The sequence below is a fragment of the Pleurodeles waltl genome, chromosome 6 (genome assembly GCF_031143425.1).
Source record: "Pleurodeles waltl isolate 20211129_DDA chromosome 6, aPleWal1.hap1.20221129, whole genome shotgun sequence".
Lineage (NCBI taxonomy): Eukaryota > Metazoa > Chordata > Amphibia > Caudata > Salamandridae > Pleurodeles > Pleurodeles waltl.
Genome location: NC_090445.1, coordinates 1,682,943,024 through 1,682,967,178, shown reverse-complemented (window position 1 = coordinate 1,682,967,178; position 24,155 = coordinate 1,682,943,024). Strand labels below are relative to the sequence as shown.

Sequence of the window (24,155 nt, the reverse complement as noted above, 5' to 3'; positions counted from 1 at the left end):
GTCCCACCATGCAGTCAGGGGGGTACCAAAGACCCATGCAGCCCCAGCAGTACAAGGCCCCAGTAAGCCCAAGGCCAATGAATATCTGTGACCTATGTGAGACTCAGGGGGCCCTCATTACATGTTGCAAAGAGAGGGGTGGGGCTCATTCTGTTCTACACCACATGGTTCACAGAAGATGCTTTCACTCTTCAGGGTGGAATGGGGGCACATAAGCCCCATCGCAGATGATTGTTGTAGCCTGTGCGCAGGTGCAGTACTGGTGACTGGAGTTTATCAGAGCCATCCCTGGGCCCAGAGGAAGGCAGTTCATGAGAAATCAACACAGAAGCACAGGGGTGGCTAAGACCTAGTTGCTAGCAACCTGTAGCATATGTTAACAGTGCAGTCAGCTTACCAGGATGTACACCTGGGTATTACACACACCAGACCATTGTGAATTAAACATGAAGGCCAAATGGAAAATGGGCTTGGGTTACACTATCACTACTGTACAGTGGTACAGTAGGTATTTTGTTGCAGACAGATTAAAGCGGGGGTGTTCCTTTTGGCCCTAGAGAAAGACAGGATGAGGTATCCCCCATAAAAGAGAAGTGGCCCTTATCGGAAAATATGGTTTGACCCCAGAAAAGTAAAGGCAGAAGGTCTGGGACAGCTAGAAGCTGGCCCGACAGACCTCAGTGGACTGTGTTGATTCTTTCTGCAAGGCACTAGATGGTTGGGTGAAGAGCAGTAAAGGAAAAGATTTTCAGGGGCTGTACAACTTGATTGCAAAGGAGCACATGTTGAGTCTTTGTTTTGCAGATCTGCGCCAACGCTTGATTGATAGTAAGCTCTATGACCCCCAGGGAGCTTGCTAAGGAGGCGGACTGCTGAGTCAGCACCTTGCTCAATAAGAAGGTATCTGGCGGGGGTCTCTACAAGGGTGGGCAGGGTCCCCACTAGAAGAAGGAGGGGAGAGATAAAAACAAAATCAAGGAGTTCTCTAAAGGGCCGCAAAATACTTCTTCAGGTCAGGACACGCATCCTCCAACTGAAAACAAAAAGAGATGGTTCTCTGATATTAAGTCTTCAGGGAATGTACCCCCTAAGTGCTACGAGTGCTAACAGGAATGGCACTTCAAGGGGGATGCCAAGTGTTCCAAGTGGACACAGCCCTTCTCCGGTGAGCAGTCCCTCCTTGGGGCTGGCTGGTGTAGTGCTTGGGGAAGAGATTGTCCCATATAGTGCGGGGGATTGAGTAGAGTTCACACTAGTGTCCCTGGGTGACAGACAGATGGTAAAGAGGGCCCTCATGCCTACCAACATACGGAAATATAGGCAGTGGGCCACTATCAATGGGCAGAGGGTGGAGGCTCTGAGAGATACTGGAGCCAGCATGACAACCATTAGATGTCATCTGGTGTCCACGGAGCATGTTGTCCCTAATGCATTCAAGCAAGTTGTTTCAGCTGGCAACAATGAGAGTCACTACCCAGTGGCTCTGCTTCCCCTTGAATGGGAGGGGTCGCAGGTACCTTGAGGGTTGCTGTTAGTCCGTCCATCCCTGTGGAATGTCTGCTTGGCAATGACCTGAGGCATACTACCCAGAAGGAGGTAGAGCTCAAGTCCCACTTAAAGATGTTAGGGTTGCCTGAGTGGGTGTGCCTGACCATGAGGTCCATGGTAGCCCGAGAGGGTGGTTAGGATGACCTAGAGCCAAGAACAATAGTCCAAGAGCCTGCCAAGAAGAGAAAGGACACGCTCCTGAAACATCCACCATCTGGAAGGGGGCTGACCCTGAGGGGGACGCTTCAGAGCCTACAGAGAACGATGTGGCCAAACTCATCCTCAGGAACCAGCCTGAGATGACCAATTGGCAGAATGAAGGGTGTCCCACCAGAGTGTAGTTCTGAAGAGCACAGAATGATTGCCCTACTCTTGTGGGCCTACAGCAGCTGGTCGAGGCCCAGGCAGCTGGCAGCACCTCTGGTGATCACTTGAATTACTGGGAGAATGGTATCCTGTATGGTGAGCCTAAGGTTCCTGAGCCTTGTGTAACCCATGGTTTGGTGGTCCCCCAGTGCTACCGGCCTTCTTACTGGAGCTGGCACATGATTTACCCCTGGCTGGTCATTTGGGGCATAATAAGTACCTTTGACAGGCTTGTTACCCACTTTTATGGGCTTCAAATGAGGAAGCCATCAGAGGTGTTCTGTGGGTCCTGTACAACCTGTTAGGCCAGTGGCATGTCAGGAGGGATGCACAAGGCTCCCCTGCAACCTTTTCCTGTCACTGACACCCCCTTTGAGAGGGTGAGCATCAACACTGTTGGGCGTCTGGACATCAAGACAGCCATGGGGAAAAGGTTCATCTTGGTCTTGGTAGACCATGCCATCTGGTTAGTGACTGTGAGAACAGTGACTGTGCCATGGTACTGATGGGGATCTTGACTCATGTGGCGCTCCCCAAGGCAGAGGTATCCGAACCTGGTACAAACTTTATGTCAGGGAACAGGAAGGAGTTTGAGGTAACCAGCAAGTTATCCACTCTTTACCACGCTCAAACCAATGGGTTTGTTGAAAGGCTCAACATGACCCTTAAGGGCATGATAATGGGTATGTCAGAGCCCATGAAGTGGAACATCCTACTGCCATGCCTTTTGTTTGCCTACAGGGAGGTATTGCAGAAGGGAGCAGGCACCAGCCCCTTAATTTAAAGTATGGGCACCCTGTGCAAGGACTTTGATTTTGGTGAAGGAGGGCTGGAAGCAAGCTCCCAGGAAGGACCCCCAGGATGTGGTCAGCTCCACTCTGGCACTCTGCAACCAGACCGCCCACTTCCAGATACTCATCCAGGAGAACACTTGAATGATGACCAGAATGCCACTCAACTCAGTTTCATTCTGGCCAAAAGTATGGGTGATGGAATAAGTGGAGCCCAGGGTAATGCAAGACCACTGGTCCGGGTCTTATGAGGCGAAGGAGCACAAGAGTGATGTCAAATACCTTGTGGGTCCCAAGACTCACAGGAACCCTTTAAACGTCTTCTGTGTCAATCACCTCAAGTCCCACTTCAAGAGGTCTGAGCTAACCATGCTTCGCGTAACTGATGATTTTGTGGAAGAACGGGGTAGATCTCTCCCTGACTTCTTTCTTTTAGGGAGCAAGATGGGCCAGTGGAGGGTGTCAGCCTCACCCCAACACCCACCCTAGACAAACCGAGATAGACTGCCACCAGTTTGCCTCTTTGTTCTCCCTTACCCCAGCATTCACTACATGGTGCACCCATGATATTGATACGGGGTACACTCTGACTGTAAAGAATACAATTTACAGGTTGTCTGACATGGTGAGAGTCAGCATTAAGGAGGCGGTCTCCAAGATGATAACGTTAGGTGTTATTGAGCCCTCAAACAGCCCTTGGTCCATCCCAGTGATATTATACTATACTATTCAATTACTTTATTTGGCTAAAGAGCCATAAAAGTGTTGCATCCAAGTATATAAAATATATATAAATAAAATAAGATATACATACATCACATAAAATCAACATTGTAACTATGTATTTAAAATTATAAATAAAATCAACCATTGCAATGATCAAGCATACAAGATTTCTCCACAAATGCCTATTGTGTGCATGTAGTACTGGTCAGCTTAGTGGAGGTAAATTTATATCTCCCCAGAGGTTAGTTGGTTGGGGATCCTTGGAAGTTATCACTTTTAACCTGACATTCCAACCCCACTGCAGAAAATGTGAGACAGCGAGCACAATTTGTTCTTTCGTATCGCTATTCAGAATCCTTAGAGCATCCCAATAATGTCTGACACCAATAAGTTTGCAAACTGCAATAATCCATTTCTCACGAGGTTGCCTGTAGGTGGGGCAAAAAAAGAAGAAATGTTGCTTTGTCTCAATATGTAGCCGGCAATAAGGGCAGTGGGTTGGTAAGCAGGCAGCTTTGTCACACTTTGATGTAAAGGATTTTAGCGGTAATACGCCACACCTAAAATGAACATATAAGCGTTTAGCTTGAAAAGGGAAAATTCTATCTAGGTATGGTTCAAAACAAGGGATACATTTTTGGGCCAAAAATCCTTACATGCTCCCAACTGTCTGGTCATTCAACACATTCTCAATAGTTCCTTTCAGTTTCTGGGAAGCTACTTTGTCTATTTTCCCTGGAGTATTTGAAATTTCTACCATGTTTACCATTTCGCATACGTTCTTAACATGCTTTAAGGACTGGGTACCTGATTGTGGATTGCAGGAAATTAATTCTGATTTTGATTCCCTATAAGGAGCCAACTTCGCAGTCGATCATACTCGCACCCAGTATAGAGGTGGTTTTAATGAGAGTATCCAGGAAATACTATTTAGAGCTAGGTCAAATCTCGAAGGTAAAAGGGGTGTGCTCAAGGGTAAATTAAAAAGGGCCCTAATAAACTTATTTGCTGTCTGGGTGAGTGCAGTTGCGTCAGCACAGCCCCGGATCTCAGCCCCATACATGGCTGCTGCCGCTGCTCTGAGTAATTGTAGTGTGGGTGACACAGATCCCGCTGAGGTAGCTTTATACTTCCTTCTTTTCCCCATTTGTCGACCACAACATGTTATCTGCCAGCCTGACCCCTAAATAGTCAAAGTTTTTGACCTGTTCTAGTGGAACGCCCTTGATTGTCATTCTGCCTCCGAATGATCGGTGCAGGTTTATTGCCATATACTTAGATTTTGATGGATTTAATTCTAGTCCTCTTTGAGAGCTGAAGCCTGCAAATGAATTCCATTCAGATAGTAAACCTGTGGGGGTTCTGAAAATAAGGAGCGTGTCATCAGCGAACATAAGGATTGGGACAGAGGATCATGCAGATTTAGGCACATTGTGCAAAGTGGTTTTGGTTCCCTAGGCTTCCCCTCCAGCTGTCACAACCAAACTTAGGTATCATGGGGACTACCGTGGGCTCTGTGCAGTCACCAAGACATACGCACACCCCATCCCCCAAGCTGATGAGTTCATAGATCGGCTAGGGCCTGTCAAGTTTCTCAGGATGTTTAACTTAATGTCTGGGTACTGGGAGATTGCCTTGACCCAGGGGGCCAAAGAGAGGTCTGCGTTCTGTACTCCAGAAGGGCATTTCCAGTCCTGGATCATGCCCTTTGGGTGGAACAACGCCCCTGCCCAACTTTCAGAGGGTGATAAACCAGGTCCTGACTGGGTGGAAAAAATTCAGTGTTGCCTACCTAGATGACATTGCGGTCTTCAATTCTAGCTTGGAGGACCACCTGCACCACCTCAAGTGAGTGCGTCAGGCTCTGCCAAGTGCAGACCTGACTATCAAGGTCAGTAAGTACCAGAGAAGGCAGGGATCAGTGGTCTGCCTGAGTCACCAAATGGGAGCCGGCAAGGTGCAGCCCCTCCAGGCCAAGATTGAAGCTATTCTGGCTTGGGAACTCCCCAAAATCCTGACAGAAGAAAGAGCCTTCTTAGGCCTCACTGGCTATTACAGGAGATTCATCAAGGAATATGGCACCATTATTGCCTCCTTGACAGAGCTGACTTCCAGGAAGCAGCCACATCAGGTGATCTGGAGAGTGGCATGCCAGAAAGCTTTTCACATGCTAAAGTAGGCCATGTGCACAGCACCTGTGTCCAAGGCCCCTGACTTCTCCTAAGAATTAATTTTGCAGACAGATGCCTTAGATCATAGCATAGGGGCTCTTACAGCTAAACAAAGAGGGAATGGATCAACCTGTAGCTTTCATCAATAGGAGGTTACTTACCAGGGAACAGAGGTTGAGTGCAAAAGAAAGGGAAGCCTTTGCTGTGGTCTGGGCACTGAAGAAGCTGACACAATATCTGTTTGGTGCTCACTTCTGGCAGACCACAGGTCCCTCAGATGGCTAATGCAGATGAAGAGATGAAGGGTGAGAATCCTATACTGTTGAGGTGATCCATCTCTCTACAGAGAATAGACTTTACGGTGGAACACCATCCTGGAACAGACCACGCCAATACTTGTGGTCTATCCTGGTTCTTCCACCTTAGTTAAGTGAACTTCAATGGAGCTGGGTAGTTCTCCTCACTTTCAGCGGGGGGGGCACATGTTAGACCTGGCATCTTTGGTGTGGTTTCTCCTAACTTTTTGCCTTCACATCTCCTGGTGTTGCAGAATTATTTTTGCTGTCCTTAGGATTGTGCACACTTTACCTCTGCTCACCAGTGCTAAAGTGCTTATGCTCTTTCCCTAAAACATGGTAACACTGGCTTAATCCCAATTGGTATCTTTAATTTACTTATAAGTCCCTAGTAGGGTGCACTACATATGCACAGGGACTGTAAACTAAATGCTACTAGTGGGCCTGCAGCACTGATTGTGCCACCCATGTAAATAGCCCTTTCAACATATCTCAGGCTTGCCACTACAGAGCCTATGCATGCAGTTTCAAACTGCCATGTTGACCTGGCAAAGAAAATATTTTGCCAGGCCCAAACCTTCCTTTTTAATACATATGTCACCCCTAAAGTAAACCATAGACAGCCCTAATGTCACAGTGCAGTGTATTTAAAAAGGTGGGCTAATACTTTTACATTTTACAGTTTTATATGTACTGGTAGTGAAAAACACTTACTTTAATTTTCCACTACTGCAAGGCCTATCTCTCCCTTAGGATAACATTGGAATTACCTTATTACACCTTATATTTATAATTTCCACATGGGAAGATACAACCCACCCCGTCTCCCAAATTTGGTGTCCCTTGAATCACAACTTAAAATCCTAACTTATGATAAAGAGAATTGTAAATTTGAATTCTGAAAATGCCACTTTTAAAAAGTTGGCATTTTCTTACTGTAGCCATTTGGTGCCAAGTGCCTGTCTCTGATCACATGTCTGGGGTGGGGTGAAATCTGGGTTTTGTGTATTCCTCCTAGACAGACACACAGAAAGGGAGCTTGGGTGGGATCTGGTGGGCCTTAATGGGCCATCCTCAGCAGGATGGGAGGTAGGACGTGGGCACAGCATCCCCTACACTTGAATATTCTGTGTCCTGTTTATGCACAAAGGTCTACAAGAACACCCTGCAACAAGTCTGGCGCCAAGGCAGGGACTCTTTGCACTTCAAAGGCATATATTTGAAGTCCCCCCCACTTCAAAGGCCCAACTGGATATAAGTACTGGACCTCTGACAGCACCGATTCAGTACACTTCTGGACATGCGTGCTGCCCTCTTTCCTGAGAGTGAGACGGACTGGATCAGAATTTCTCCAACCCGGAACCTAGAGTGACTACAAGGGCTAGTTTGCTGGCATCCTGGTCTGAAGTCTCAGGGATGTAACAGACTTCCGACCACCATGTTCCTGCACCTGGACTTTGCCATTTGTGTGTCTGTCTTGCCAAGTGGTACCACACCAGTTCTGGACCCTTGGAAGTAGGTCTAAGATGCTTGTGCCAATGGAGCTGACACATCGTCTGCTGCAGAAGCAGATTCACTGCATCGCCGCAGGTGCATGGAGAAAATCAATGCATCATCTCTACTGCGTTTGTCAGAACCTGGCACAACCATAATCACATCACCGCTGTACCTCGCACCTCGAAACCAGCACATCCTCTTCAGAACCGAAACTGCAGCGTTTTTCTCAGCCCAAGGTCCACACATTTCCATTGGCGGCCGCCTCGACAACTAAGCCTCTGCGCTCATCAAAACTGACACAACGCCTCAACTGGCCAAAGCATCCTCAATGTTGACGCATCGGGAAATTACACCGCAGCCTCACCGCATCTCGGTAGCGACACATCGTTACCGTTATGTGGAGAAAAGTAATACATTCCCTCTACTGCATGATTCATAACAGACACATCTCTCCGCCACCCGGATTTAAGGTACTTTGGTTCAGCACGCCTAATTGAGGCCAGCTCATGCTCCATTGACCTGAACTTTTGACTTTGCACAAGTCCCATGCGACCACATATCCCCGGTTGGCACTTCTGGCTTCTAAGTGCTGTTCTGCAGTTTATTCCTTAAAAATGAATAACTCAACTTGTACTTATTGGATTTTTGTCATTTTGTTATTTATTAAATTAAGTACTATTTTTCTAACTTGGTGTGGGGGTCATTTTGTGTGGTGGTTTCACTATTTACTGTTTCAAATATTTCACAAATAATTTAGATAATATCAATAATAATAATAATGATAATAATGGAGATTTGTAGATAATGTGGAGATTTGGTCCTTGCATCAGTATTATAAAACATTTGTGACTAATCTGATGCATCACTTTGGGTGACTTTGGTGGCCTGTCTGTAAACTTTTAGGTGTTTCTTTTTCCTGAGGGAAATCAGGTCCCCATGCCCTAATCTGTGATAATCTTTCAGTGCTCTTTCAGGATAGACATAGTGCTGCTCAATTGTAAATACACAAGAAAACTGGAGGAGAAGGGAATTAATCTGGTGTTGGGAGATAAACAGAAAGAAGATGTAAATCACAAACAAGCCTACAAGCATGCTAAAATAGGCATTATTGAACACAATAGCCCGGATGAAGCTCCATCAGCGATGGCTGTAGTCTGGAATATAAAACCTCATTATGTCATTGGCAGTAAAAACCGCCTACCGCTGTGGCAACGGCTGCCAAAAAACCGTCACTGTGTCTACCAGCCGTCCACCGTATTATGACCACTGCCGGATTTCCTCCAGAAGGATGGATGAAATCCGGCTGTGGCCATGGCGGCTGATGGTGGTAAGGTGGCGCTGCTGCCACCAGCAGCACCACGCCAGTAGATGGCCGCCAGACGTATTATGACCCATAATACGGCCTGGCGGTATTTTGCTGGTGGATGCAGCTGGTGGCAGCAGCGCCCCATCCCGTCTCTTGCCGGAGGACCCCCTGAACACTGGTAAGTGGGTGCTCCGACATGGAAGTGTGTGTTTGTGACGGGGGTGTGAATGTGCATGCGTGTATGCAGGTGTGTGTTCCGTGTTGAATGGGGGTGCATGTATGAAGGTGTGAGTGGGTGTATGTTGTGTTCTGTGAATGCGTGTCTGCGTGTATGTATGAAAGTGTGTGCGGATGTGTGTGTGAAAGGATGTATGCATGCGTAGATGAATGTGGGAATGGGTGTGTGTATGTGCGTCTGTGAAGGGGGGTGTGAATGTAGGGGGGTTTGTAGAGGAAGGGGGGTGGAGGGGAATCTGGGGAGGGGGTGGGAGTGGGGAAGACCACTATCAGTGACAGGAAAGGGATTCCCTGTCACTGATAGTGCCTACTGCCATGGGTTTCGTGGCAGCAAACTCTGCACCACATATGCCCCTTGAAGATATACATATTGTCAAGGTACATATACGAGTAGTTAAGAAATCTATACTTACCTATATATATTTATCAGTCAATATTTATATATTTTGGTTTTCATTAAGTTTGTCATGATACTCTTGTAGCTCAATATTCTGTTGGCAATATTTTCTAACTACACCTCACTTCCTTCTGGTAATACTGTTTATAAATAAATTGATCTACTTAACTTCAAAGTTTATAGTGGCACTTTTTGGGATGAAGTGTTGTTGCGTTGTTTGTTTTGAATAGGCTTTATTACCTAATTATATCTTTCTTTCTTTTGACTATGGCATTTTGCCGTTACCTCCTTTAGCCTATCATAGTTCAACAGCAAAAATTGCAATTTCATAATTCTGTTGCCAAGTATGCCACTCCTGAGCCACAAAATATTAAATGTTTGATGTTAATGTTTAAAATTGCTTCAAAGCTATGAGATATTTTAAACCATTTTAGATTTCTATTTAGTGACAACTCGTCCATAGGGCGCTAGGGCAGAGCCTCACCACTTTGACCCACCACTCACTCACTGTGCTACCGTAGCATTGATCTATGCCACATATTCCAGCCACACATTCATTATGAACTTTTGTAGGTTTATCACAGAGGGGTTAGGACACTGTATAGGCTGGACGAAAATCATTGTGCAAGGAAGGGTCATGGCCCTTGTCATGGTGAGGTGACAATATACAGATTGGCATAGCAACAAGAGAAGGGTGCTCGCTAAAGTGTAAATTGAAGTGTATATGACAATTTTACTTATCCCTTGGCATGGGTAGTCCAACATATGTAGTATATAATTCTAAACTTGTGCTCTCTGTGGGCTAGGGTGAGAGCAAGAGATTCACCCCTCCATCTCCAGAGGAGCGGTGGGGTCCCTAGCCCAGCCAGTCTCGATGCTTCTCACGTGCTATTCAGTGAAATAAAGAAGATCAGAAAAGGACAGCATCGGCGCTGGTTGAGATGGGCACTGTAGCACCAAGTCATCCTGGCTGTTGTCAATGGATAACACATTATTAGATTAAACCATTCATACAGGTAGAATCAAAGAAACATAATTGATTTTTGCAAAAGAATGATGAAAAGAAAAATGAAGTGATAGGAGCTGTAAAAAACAGAAATGTAAAATTATCCAAAGAGGTGTTAGATTCCAACAAAAAGATTTTAAACAAAATTACACTTGTTGTCGGTGTGGTTTTCCATTGAATTGCAAGAGCAGAAAACCCTGTCCAACAAGGAATGTTTCTTAAGGACTCTATGGGTAAGTTGGACATTTTGCCAAAGTGTGTCAGAATGGGAAAGATGTGACAGAGAGAATTAACATAGTGGAAGATAATGCTGGAATTGACCCTAGTTTCAATGAAATTCAGAGTGATCTTCAAACAAAGGATCCGTTTGTTCAGGATGAGCAAAAAAGCAATGATATTTCTGAATGTTTTGATCCATATGTTGAAATTAAAGTTGGGGACCAGATGTTGACTATGCTGGTAGACCCAGAAGCCAGGATCTCCATGATCACCAGAGAACTGCTTTAAGAGATGTGGGGAGATAGACTCCTACCTCCTGATAGGGGTCCTGTTTCCTCCGAAGGTCGTTGCATGGAGTTAACAGGGTTTGTGTTGGAATTCACAGATAGGTGAATTCAAGGATAATATACATGGCAGTAAAAGATCTGAATATACTAGGATAGTTTCATCAATGTTTATAATGGTTTTTAGGTCCGGTAGTAAAGATCAATGTTGGCATGATACATGATAACAGTGAGATTGGTTGCCGTTTGATTGGTTTTACAGTTTTTTCTTCTCATCATCATCCAAATTACATGATTTAAGCACAGGATTAAAAAAATAAGGGTGCCATTCCCGTGAAGCTCAAAGTAAAAAGTGTGCCAAAAGATAATCTGGAATATTTGTGTAGTTAAGGGATAATTGAACTCCTAGATTCTTCTCTTTGATTGCCACCATTGGCTAGATTCACTTAGTCTGAATAGGGAACTATGGGTAGATTCTCATCTCCTACCAAACATTAATGAGATTCTATGCGCACTGAGTGGTGCACAATGGTTCACAAAGTTAGATCTAGCATCCAGTAGCGGCTCGCGGGGATTCCTGGGGGCAGGGTGAGGAGTGCACGAGGATGGGATAATTAATATATTATTAAAATTTATTAAAGAAAAAAAAAACTTACCTTCTGTGCCGCTCGCTGCTCCTCTCTCCCATGTCATCGCTCCTGCGCCAATCTTGCTCGGAGCAGCGTCTGGATTGGCTGGGAGCGCCCTGGCTGGGTGCTCCCAGGGAGACTGGGAGCCTGTGCAGGCTCTCTCCAGAGAGACTACTGTGCATATATGTTTGGCCGCACCGACACGGCCAGCCAAACATACATGCACAGTGAGGGGGAGTGCTGTGCCCTCCCCTCAGTGCATGTCACCCCGTGGCCCCGCCCATTTTATAGAAAAGGATAATAAACATAGTTTATTATCCTTTTCTTTGAAAGGTTTTGCAGCTGCCTCTGCTGGTGCAAGGGGTGACGCTCCTCCGCCCTTATGGAGGAGCCACCCCTGCTAGCACCAGCTTATTATCACGTTGAGATAGATCCTGATTCTAGACATTTCACAGCTTTCGTGTCACCATTTGGGACCAGTATACTTGTATGCCTTTTGGATTGGCATTAGAGGCGTCAATATTTCAGAGGACTATGAAGCAGATGTTAAAGGAGATTAAGGCTTTTGCAGTATTTCAAGATAATGCTTTCATTTTTGCTTACACAGGCAAAGAACATGATAACATTTTAGCACATACTGTATAATACCCATTTTTCAAGCTTTCACGATAGTGATAAAAATGTGTGAATTCCTGAAACATGAACTTGAGTACTTGGGTCACGTATCTAAAGATGACATTTTTTCCTCAGCAAAAGCTTCTTGGGTCAATTGCAAAATGTAACCCTTCTCCTGATTAAGCATCAGTGAAGTTATTTCAAGGACTATGTGAATATTACTCTTGATTTATACCTGCTTATGCTTCTCACATGCATTATTTAAATGACACGTTAAAGAGAGTCCTATTGGCTTCTTGTGATGCTACAAAGGGGTGTTGGGTGAGGTCTGAGAGGGGACATGGTTAGGGATCTTGAAGAACACGCTTGAAATATTGTCACTTGCATCAGGACCTCTGGAATGCCCATTCCACAATGGCAGCTATATTCTTCAGTATGTTGCACGTTCACTCTCAAGTACCCTCACATATAGTGCAGAGAAAAAAAGTCACATCTTGCCAAAAGAGAGAGCCAAGCCATCCGTCAAGTACCTGTTCTTTAAAGTAGAACAGCAATTCAAGGGGACTCCTCTTGCAGAGTCCTAGGGCTGTGTGGTGCATTCCCTCCACTAGTGAGGCTTGAAACAGATACACTAGTGAGGTCTTGAAACAGATACTGTGGAGCTCACAGAGTGTGTCTGGCCACTTTCACTCCACTTGCTGATGAAACAGTTCCTTCCAGAGCCTGCCAGAAGAAACTTGTGTAAGTTCAGGTAGAAATAGAGTGGTACCTTACAACTGTTGGCACCAGTAAGGAAATGATGCATGGATATATTTCCTTTTTAAAAAATGGGCACTCAAAGACTGCATGCTCTTTGACTTCCAAGGCCGACTGCACCACCGTTTATTCCTTCTGGGATGTGACCGCAGTGCAGTTTGTTCCCCAAGCAGCCTCATGTCACTTGTGTTACTTTCAGCTAGTGCTGCCTCTTGTGCACAGCTGCACTTTGCATGGTAGGACTTTATCACCAGCACTTAAGCAGTAGTGAAACTAAGAGGCCCACAGTGCAAGTGTGATTAGCTACGAAAGACAGGGCCACTTGAAAGGTGTCACACGTGTCACACGGCTACTGATGGGAAGTAGGTCTCTTGCTGACCCTCCCATTAAAAGGTTTATGCTCATAGGAACTGGTGTGAGTAGGCCTCCCAGTCTTCACCTTTTTCTACCCCTATTCTCAGGGCTCTATTGAGTGTCTTATCTCACCAGTTGCCTGTGGCCACTGGATCGTTATTCGCCAATGCTGTTTGTTCAGGTGATGTAGATATTCCCAAAACGTTTGCCCTTGAAAAAGGTGGGAAGTTGTCTGTTTTGATTTCCTCTGGTAAGTCTAACTCTGCAAAAATCTTCTCTAGGGCCACTTTTATGCAATCAAAGGCAGTGGACCGTACCAGAAAGCCCACCGGAAATTTGGTGTAAGTATCAATGATGACTAACATGAGCCTATTGTCTGGAAAACTGCCAAAGTCCATGCTCATAGATGACCAGGACTTAGTGCCGGCCGTGTCAGTGATCTCAGGGGCTACAGGTGCAGTCTCACTTCTTGTTCATCCGCCATGAAATCCCTTTCCCCGTCTGAGATATTCCTCCCCTGGTGGCCTTTTAGAGCTTCAATTACATGCTTCAGACAGACGTCAACCTTGGTCACTTCCGCAATTTCTTGTAGAGACAATGCTCGGGGACATGTCATCTCTGTCATCATCGTCACAAACCCTCGGTTCCAGGATAATTCCCTTGTTCTGTGCTTGGATCTGTCATCACGGGATAGTGTGACAAATAACCAGCCTGATTGTTTACCCCTGGCTGGTAACCCACCTCAGAAGTATATTGCTGGAGCTGAACAGCCCATCTTTCAGTCCTTGGTGAAGCATTATGAGCTGTGCCTGTAAACAATTACACCAACGGCTTGTGATAAGCCAAGACTTGATATCTTTGCCCGCAAAGATAAAGATGGAAATGCTTGCAGGCCCAATGAATGGCCAGGGCTTCTCTGTCCGCTTGAGTATATCGAGTCTTGACAGCGGTGAGAGCTCTACTCATGTATGCAATCGGGACCACTCATCCTCACTTTTCATCTGCAGCAACACAGCGCCTAACCCTAAAGGGCTAGAGTCCACAATCAGTTATGTACGCCGAGTAGGACTTAAGTACGCCATAGTGGCATCAGGTAGAAGTGCCTGCTTTATGTCCTTGAACGCCTTCAAGAATTGCTATCCCATTCCCAGGGGACATCTTTCTTGGTCAGTGCTCATAACGGTTCTGGAAGCGTGGCTAAATTTGGAATGAATCTTTTGCAGTAATTGGTCATCCCCAAGAAACTGCAGATTTCAATGAGATTGCAAGGTATGGCTGCTGTCCAGATGGCAGCAACCTGTTTTGGGTCTACTTGCAAGCCATTAGTAGAGAACGTGTATTCAAAGAATTCTACTTTGTTGGTGTACAACCAACACTTTAGACTGAGAAGGGTCAGGCCACATTTCACCAGTCTGAGTCTAGCATGATGTTCATCCGCAGTGCATGATAAGATCAGAATGTCCTCACTCACAGAAAGTACTCCTAACAGGCCTGACAACGCTGCAAGTATGGCTTCCTGCAAAACCTCTGCCGAAATCATCATCTTCGGCCTCAACAAGACAGCATGGGACGACTCCTGGTGGCCCACAGCCCTCGGACCACCCCCAACACCCACCACCCACGCACGCAACCTCAGCATCATCTTAGACTCATCTCTCTCCATGGCCCAGCAAATCAACACCATATTGTCCTCCTGCTTCAACACCCTTCGCATGCTACGGAAGACTTTCAAATGGATTCCCTAGGAAACAAGAAAAACGGACACCCATGCCCTCATCAGCAGCAGACTGGACTACGGCAACGCCCTCTACACTGGTACCACAGCCAAGCTTCAGAAAAAACTCCAGCGAATCCAGAACTCAGCCGCACGTCTCATGCTCAACCTCCCCCGCCACAAACACATCTCTGCTCACCTCAGATCCCTACACTGGTTGCCCATCAGCAAAAGAATCATCTTCAAAGTCCTTATCCAAGCTCACAAATCCCTCCACGACACTGGACCAGCCTACCTTAACGAACGAGTAAACTTCCACACACCTACTCGACTTCTCCGCTCCGCTGACCTCACCCTCGCCACAGTCCCCCACATCCAACGCACCACCCCCGGTGGCAGATCCTTCTCCCACCTCGCCGCCAAGACCTGGAACTCCCTCCCCACCAAACTACACAAGACCCAAGACCTCCTAACTCTCAGAAAGCACCTCAAGACATGGCTTTCTGAGCAGTAAACGGCAACCCTCCCCCTCCTCCCCTCAGCGCCTTGAGACCCTAACGGGTGAGGAATGCGCTTAATAAATTTGTGATTGATTGATTGCCGCTGACGACACTCCGAAGCTGAGAAGTTTAAAATTTCTCAACCTCACGTGCATAGAGAATGCTTTATATATCCACTGAACTCCTCCAGTGTCAGCTGATGATAACCAAAGTTCAAGTCAAGTTTTGAGAGCCGTTTAGTTCCATTCAAATCAGCCACTATTTCATCTGGGGTTGGGGTGATGTGCCTCCCTCTGCGGATGGCTTTGTTGGGTAATTGCATTCCAACACAGAGTCTTATTGCATCAGGCTACTTAGGTTTTGGAGCGATGACCAGTGGTGAAACCCAGGGAGTGAGTTCTGTCACCTTTTCTATAATGCCCGCTTGCTCCAGCTGTTCCAACTCTCTCTCTACCAGTGGGCGAAGATGAAAAGGCACCCTTCTGTGACATAGAGCTAGAGGTCGCATGGTGACATCAATGTGGAGCTTGACTTGTACTCCTTGTAAACACCGCAGCCCCTTGAAAAGTTCTGGGAACTCGTTTAAGATGTTATCAGCATGGGACTGATGAATTTGCCTCACAAAAACACCAAGCCCATGTCCTCAGAAGTGTGATATCCTAGTAGAGTTCCTTTGCTTTCCTTTGTCACATGAAACTTAGCTTGAGTCTTCACGTCCCCCTAGGCTACTTCCACATCAATGACTCCTCTTAACGGAATGGGGTCAGTCCCTCCATAGGTTAAGGGTTCAGTTTGCAAAACTGCTCTGAGTCAATGACATTTACGGATGCTCTGGTGTCGATAAGAGCTGTGATTTTCACACCTATGATATCCACCTGGCACTTGGGAGGCGGTAGTAGTGAAGTCTTTGTGTCCTCCAATACGTTACATCTTTGTTGCAATCAGCCTAGCCAACATATGTTTCGTCACAGAATGTGACTTTTTCAGGGATAAAAGGTGAATGTACGCAGTCCGGATCAGCGTGAATAGATAAGGTAGCTGAGAAGACGTTTTGTCTACTGAGGTACAGATGTGAAGGTAGTAACAAGAAGTGGAATCCACAGTAAAAATGCAGGCGATAACAATTTCACTATAAAAAACAGGACAATATATGAGTCCCAGAAATGCACTGTACGTTGTCGAGAAGTAAATTTATAATTGAGTAAAGACACTTAAGACGCGGATGCTGTAGCTTCCATGGAAACAGTGGTCCCAGCTTATCATGGCCTTTGTGATTGTTTAATTTACTCATCATAGTAGGACTATGCCAATGCTGGCTCCCTTGTTTTGGTCACGTTAGTCATAAATCACATCATAAGTTTACTTCTCGACGACGTACAGTGGCAACGCTAGTGGGCCATCACTGCCACTTGCAGTGCACTGCATTCTTTGAACAGGCTTGAAGTAGGCTCCATTGAAGAATAGCCCCCCAACTCATTCTAAAATGGCTGTCCCTACATGTACATGTGCATGCATGGGCAGCCATCTTTCGATGGGCCAAACCATTGAAACATGGTCGCCAGTGTTTGTAAGCAAGCAAACCCTAAGATGGCCAACTTTGAATGTTTTTGTAAATTTATATTACAAAAACTTTCAAAGATGGAAGCTTGTGCATGAAAGGCTGGCCCGTTTTCAATGTTTTGGTAATATGTGTTTAAAAAAAACATTAAAACAAAAGCATTGGAAGAGTCAGTAGGCTAACAGTCAATGGCAAACATATTGGTTTTGCCATTGCTTGTTTATAAATTGGGATTAGCATTAGGCCCGAAAGCAATTTCATGTACGCTGGTGTTATCTCACGTATTTTCCAGCATTTTTAATAATGATGGTCCCAAAATGACTGAGAGTACACTACTATGCCACGTCATTAAATTAGGCTTCGTTTAGAGAAAAAATCCTATTTCAGGAGCACGGGAAGAAGGAAATCGAACAAAATGAAAGCAGCTGTTGATCTCATTACACACCATTGTGCACAATTTGTTAGCTCGAAATGCGCCCACGTGCCAAAATTGGACGCGAGATGTATGTAGCTCTAATATATATAGTGCAAATTGCTAACGCTGCCTTTGCGCATAATAACGTGTAATTTCATGTAATTGCTTTGAAATTTAACATCATTAGCGCAAAGGAAACTATGTAACTTACTTTTGGAGTTGAAAAGTAGTTCTCATCCCTGACATGAGCATGCCCAAGCAAATAAATGATTTACCTTTACATCTTTAGTATGTTTTTATGAAAAACATAATTTCTTTGTAGCTGGTAAATAAAACAAAATAGAACATGTTTTTTATTTTTTTCTAACATTTTCTCTCCAGATCAATTAGCAAAAGTACTAGATGGCCTTCTAGTGACACATCAGTTGTGAAATCACTCACCTGGACCACTGGGTATTGCACCTGCAGGTGAAAGGTTGGGCAGACTCTCTGCATTATTTGTATTTGCTCTCTATTTTTGCCTGTTATATTTGCTTTGCAATATAGGGAGTAAAACAGGCCAGTACACCTCTTACCTCTTGGAACTTTTACCACCCATTGTAGAGAATGAAGACTGGATAACAGAGCACTTCCCCAGGCGTAGAGTATACTTTCCAACGGATCAGTTCAGCTATACAGGTGTATCTTAAACAGTATAAACTAAATACATAAATGCCATATTCATGTGTGGAGTACATGCATATTGTACAATCACCAAGCAGTACAACTTTGAGCTCAACCATAAGTACAGATGTCTCTCATTTTTCTCATGTACTATCTTACAAGCAAATGGATCCGGTATTGCAGAGATTGTGTGTAAGTGAAATACACAGTATCTCCCGCCCGCTCCCTATGGCGAAGGAGCGTCGCCCCACTGGCTAAGATACTTGAATATCGTTTTATTTTTCTGCTGCTGGCTCAGCCAGCGTGTGACGGGAGGGTTGGGGCTGGGCCTCGGAGGTGGGAGGGGAGATGAGGAGAGAGTGCACTAAGTGCGCATGTGTGATTGGATGGCCTAAGACGGCTGTCCAAACACACGTGGGCACTTACGTTTCTCCAGCCCCGCTGTGTACACAGGGCTCAAGGTTAAGTCTGAGCTGAAGTTCGAACCACTCAGACCAATCCTTACACTGCTTTCATGCTAGCTGGAGCATGTGAGCAGCGCCAGAATCACTCCGGAGCCTCTTCTGGTGTCCCAGTGAATACTGGGGCACCAGAACAGGCAAGAGGATGAGCGAGGCGGCAGGAGAGGACGGCGGCGGTGACGAATGGAAAGTCTTTTTTTTTTTATTTATCCCCCCCAATGTCATCCTCGCCCCACCCCTCCCCATGATATTTGCAGCAGCCCCCGCTGAAAATACATGCAGTTCATTTCAAGATATTTGTAGAAAGCTCTTTCATTTCTGTTTACTGAAATATATAATAGACATAAGACATTCATTGTCAAAAAAATTCTGAGTGGGCCTTCACACGTTGTGAGTCTCCACTATTTGTGAATTGTTTAAGGACAATGAAACATCACAAAATGCATACTTTTTGAAGATTTGCAAGAGAATGCATTTGAATATCCAAAACGGGAATGAGACAGAACATTGCATTTGCACTTGAAATGCTGCATTTACCTCTTTTCTTTATGGAGGAACATGTTCCTCATGTACAAACACATTTCCTTTAACCTCCAGTATTTATGTGGGTGTTCCCTCTCAATTTCACCCTGAAAATGCATCTCTTCCAGTCCCAGAACGGAGTAAATTGATGAATATTTCATGGTAGGAAATGACCTGTGAATTGTTGCTGACTACAGAGAGTCTGTGTAAATTTTGGGTGTACATCAGATTTCAGAAGAAATCCCACTGCCGGTAGTGGCTTTTCTCATTTGAAAACGTCACCACCCAGCAGAGTTTCGTGTAAGTAAATGTCAATCAGCAATGGGATTTTACCCCTGAAACACTCACTGTGAATCGGGCCAGGCGAGAATTACACTTCAAGATCTATTTCTTCTGATAAGCAGTGCTTTAAATGGGCCAGTACTGTCCGGTACTGAGTACCAGCTTATTTTTATTTTGTGAGGGAGAGTACCTGCACTTCTCAAAAAAACATAATACTTTAATTGGAGAGTACCGGCACTTCTCAGAAATAAACAGGTTCTCTGGTACAGAGTACCTGCACTTCTATATCTCCATTTCAAGCTCTGCTGATAAGCATTCCCTAGATGCTTGTAAGTGCCTTTGTTTTATCAAAACAAGATGAATGACTGACCTGGAAGGAGTTCAGCATGATGAAGACGTACGCCCACACAATGCTCAGGTGAACGAGGACACCACACAACCAGGTCAGGCCCAGGACCGGCAGGAGAACAAGGATCGGCTTCGCAGTTGCCCTACAATCGGAAAAAAGAAATCTTAAGAAAAAATGCAGTTTTTTGTGTTTCTGTAAAAATACTCATCGCCACAGTTGTGCTCTAATTCAGGGTAGAGAAAGGTGTGTGCGAAGTTTCAAAGTCTAATCCTTTCCAACTTTTATCAGCCCTGCAAAATGGGAAGCCAGAGACACTTAAAAAACAGATATTGTCACAGGCGTTTGGACTCACTTTTAATATCCATCTGCAAAGCTTTTGCCATTGCTTGTTTTATTTAGCATAGTGTATTATTTTAAAGCTCCAAAATGGTTGTCGGCCATATTTACAATAAAGTGGCACTGTGCTGTGCCAAAATTAGCAGCGCTGCCTGCGTCACTTTAGAAACGCAGGGATGTGCTGTAATAACAAGAATATGGCGCACTTCTGTGTTTCCCCCTGCAAAACGCTAAATTTGCTGCAGAGCGCCAACGCATCCACCCTTGTTCCATGGTGCAAGGATGGCTGCTTGCGGGGGAGATTGTTTTTGTGCAGGAATGGACACCTTCCTGCATAAAAACAATCTTCAATGCTCTTTCAAATGCTCTTTCTATGCATGCTCCTGAATGCTGCACACATAAAAAGAGCAAAAAACGAGGAGGAATGAAAGCATTTCTCCCTGTTGCGCCCTGATAATGCCACCCCTGGGGTGGCATTAGTTCTTGGTGCTGCCACAGATTTACTGAATCTCGTAAATTTAGGGCAGCGTCAAAATGCAATGGGTGTTGCCGTGGAACACCCACAGCAACACCCATTACATGCCCCTTCCACGTAAAGTGCTGCGTGTCAACGGGCCGTATTTACAAGGCGGCATAAAGCCACAAAAAGTGCACTATGTAAGTACACGGAGTGCACAGCGCCCCCGGAGAGTCATGAAAAGTGACGCTCTGGTGGTACTAAGGGCTTGTAAATATGCCCCTTGGGGTAGAATGATATGCCAGAACATGGCAAAAACATTCCAAGATGGTTGCCCATGTGTAGATATTCAGAGTGCTTTATTTGTAAAAGAATGAGTGCCGATACACCCAGAGCTCTACTCCGAAGCCACTGCAATTAAATGTCAGCATGCAGAATACCACCACATTCCTCCTTAATCCACTACCCGACACTCCCTGCCTCATTATCCCTCTGTTGCGGGTTCCTGCGTTCTCCCTTTGTAACAGGTTTTCCGAGCTTCTGTTCGTTCCCATTTCTCCTGCGTTTGTTTTCCCCGTCTTGCTCTTGGTAAACGTCTGAGGCAGAAAAATAAGTACCATCCCCCAAACATTAGTGCAGTTTGCCCCCAGAGGCAACCAATAGCTCAAATTAAGCACTACACATACATAGGTGTCCATCTTTGAAAGAGTTTTGCAATAAAGTATCATTAAAAAAAACTTTCACAGATGGGCAGTTACGAATGTGCACGCATGCAGATGTGTTCAGCCCACACGGATGTGCATCTTTGAATGTTTTTCAAAAACCTTTATAGCAAAGACAGTCAAAGATGGCCACAAGTGCCTCCACATGGTTGCGTGCATGCACTGGTGGCCTCCTCTGAATTATTTTCTTTGAATTCTTTCACCACAAAGTATTTACAAGAAACTATCACATATGGGAGCACCAGCGTTTACTTACAGGTGTGTGAAATTCTCATAATTTGCTGTCAGTAGATATGTGAAATTTAAGGAATATTTTTGAAATCATGCATAATTCTGTGAAATGAAAAACTAGCAATTGTTACAATTTTATCCTCCAACTTAATGTTAACACTCTTGCAGCCCCTCCCTGGCCAAAATCAGTCCGAATCGGTTGAAGGAGATTGCTCCTGGAAATAGTGAGAGAAGATAGAAAACCTATTGCAGAAGTCACCAGGCCTGGCTCTGTATAATATGCTTATTTGTACCCTAGTATTTTACTGGGCTGTGCAAACAGCCACCAGCACATGAGAAACAGAATTAAGAGTCAGGACCTGAATGATAGGACAGTCTAACTCAGGGATACTCAAAGTACGGCCTGGGGGCCGCATGCCACCCCCTGGACTTTAATTGCGTCCCCCTGGTGAATAGCTGTACTGTGCTGCTCTTCACTTGAGTGAGCAGGAACATTCAGAAAGCTGTAAAACAGGCATAATTTATTTACACATTAAGTAATGGTAATAGAGCGTTGGTGGGAGACAGAAGTCACATGAAGGCTCTGTTTGTTGACCTCATCTGTCTTGCGTCAACCCAAGCCCACCTTTCATCACCATGACCCTCACCCAGCTGGCATAGGCACAGCCCTCGGGCATGTCACAGACAGTACTTTGTGGCCCCTGGGCAAATGTTTGCGAGTACCCATGGTCTAACTGCTCAAAAAAAGAAGTCTGGGTTTCCCACCAATTTCAATTACTCAAATCAGCATATTCAAACAGTTCTCACTCTGTCCGTGGGCCTGATCCAACAAAAGTATCATAACTTTTTATTAGTAACCCTACTCACAAACTTATAGTAAATTTATGATAGTTTTTGGAGTTCAATATAAATTCCAAAAGAACTCCAGGGAAGATGTGACAGTCCCAGCTTCTCCATAAGTATTTATACATGCAATTGGTTTACATACATGTATGTATAAGAGTTGTGCAAATATATACTATACATTTAAATCAGTTCTCTTTCTCTCTCTCTACAGGGAGAATATTTTTCCCAATAGTGAAACTCCTTTCCCAACACTACTGCCATCTTCGGGGGTGTTCCCTCCTCAGCCCCACCTGATCTGGTAGATAGGGGCAGATTTAAGAAAAGTGGTGCTGCACCTGGTGCAGCCCCACTTTCCTTGCACCCCTTAGCGCCCCCCTACCGCCACCATATGTGCGCAGAGCAGGCGTTAAAAGTGCAGAACAAAATAAAGCAAGGAAATCTGTTAGAATAATGGGAGAACGCCCCCTTTGCCTAGCGCAGGCATAATGTAGCACAAAGGGTTACAAAGTGGCGCAATGCATGCATAGCGGCACTTTATTATGGCATGGTATTTTTGGCCATCTAACACCCCATTAGCGTAAAAAAAATAAGGGTAATGTGGCGTTAGAATGGTGCTAGGGGCTGTAAAATATGCCCCTTAGTGTTTTTCTAGAAATCAGTACAGTCCCGAGCCTCTTCCATACAAACGCACTTGAATAGCCACACATTTCAAAATTTGTGGGCCTTTACCAACTTTTCAAAGCATTACCTGCAGGAAGCCTCACCTTGCTCCATAGCTTTGAGAGGATAAGGAAATCAGCCCACACATATATTCTCATCACACTGCCGCAATTTCACTTTACAAATGTCAATTCATTTTTTGTGCTTACACAGCATAAATTTGCACTCGCAAAATAAGGCAGTCGCACACTTAAATCCAACTTCAACACGTAAATGCTGAGACAACCGGGGCCTCCCTTTGTACCCGTGAACTGTGCATTCAACAAAGTAATGTGCTGTTGTGCTTTCTGCAATGTCAAATGCTAAAAATGGGTAAAAGTAGTGCATTTTTTTTACAAAGGTTCGCAGATTAGCTAATCTTTTCTCAGCTCAATTGCACAGCAATTGGGTGATAGGAGCTGGATGTCACTGTGTCCTTCAGTTGAGTGGTATCTCTGTGTTACCCAAAAAAGTCTATTAGCCGAACTTGAGAGACAATACAAGTCTGGGCGGCTGAGGCGACGCTGGCTACCCACAACAGATTCGGAGCAATTATCGGCGTGCCTCTGCTAAGGAATGGGTGACGCAAGCTGGAGCTCGAGACACAATGTGGGTTTCTCATCATTTATGCAACAACAGAATGGACATTCCATCCGGGACCCACTAACCACCGGAGCGAGACAAAACAGACCTGGAAGTGCTTCCGTCGGCAAATGCAACTGACTTTAATTTGTGCTGACACACTTTTGAGATAAGGTAGAATAACTCAGGATGAAAGGATAAAAAAAAAGAAAAAGAAGAATGCTTCAGGAGAGCCCAAGATGACTCAGCATCTTTAGAGCAAGTAGCGCATCTTTCGGTTTACAGCTCGATGTTGATAAGCATGTTCTCCAAACAGATAGCCCTGTTTTTAGTTCTGAATGTGCTGCATTTTATCTGGTCCAAGTGACTGTATGACACAACTGTGAATATTTCACATGCATTACAAAGAGTCATTGTTTCCAAGTAAAGGAGCCTAGGAAGCGATGTGCGCTGGGATCCCTGCATTTATTACTTGTTTAACAGCGACCATATAGCATTAACATACCAACGTCCTACATAGAACATGTAGTTATAAATTTAAAAAACAGTATAAATAAAAATGATAAACAGGAAGCAGTCTAAAATATCGAGTAAAATCCAATGCAGAGTCCTTTATTGAA

At 45.0% G+C, this 24,155-nt stretch overlaps 1 protein-coding gene across 2 annotated transcripts in view; it reads right to left on the bottom strand.

Moving 5' to 3' along the window:
- Nucleotides 1-24,155, bottom strand: part of ADGRD2 (adhesion G protein-coupled receptor D2) — a 386,891-nt gene that overhangs the window by 106,296 nt on the left and 256,440 nt on the right. For both annotated transcript variants that reach the window (XM_069241720.1, XM_069241719.1), the window contains exon 20: nt 19,684-19,804. In XM_069241720.1, coding sequence (XP_069097821.1) covers nt 19,684-19,804 — 121 coding nt within the window. The remainder of the gene's footprint in view (nt 1-19,683; nt 19,805-24,155) is intronic.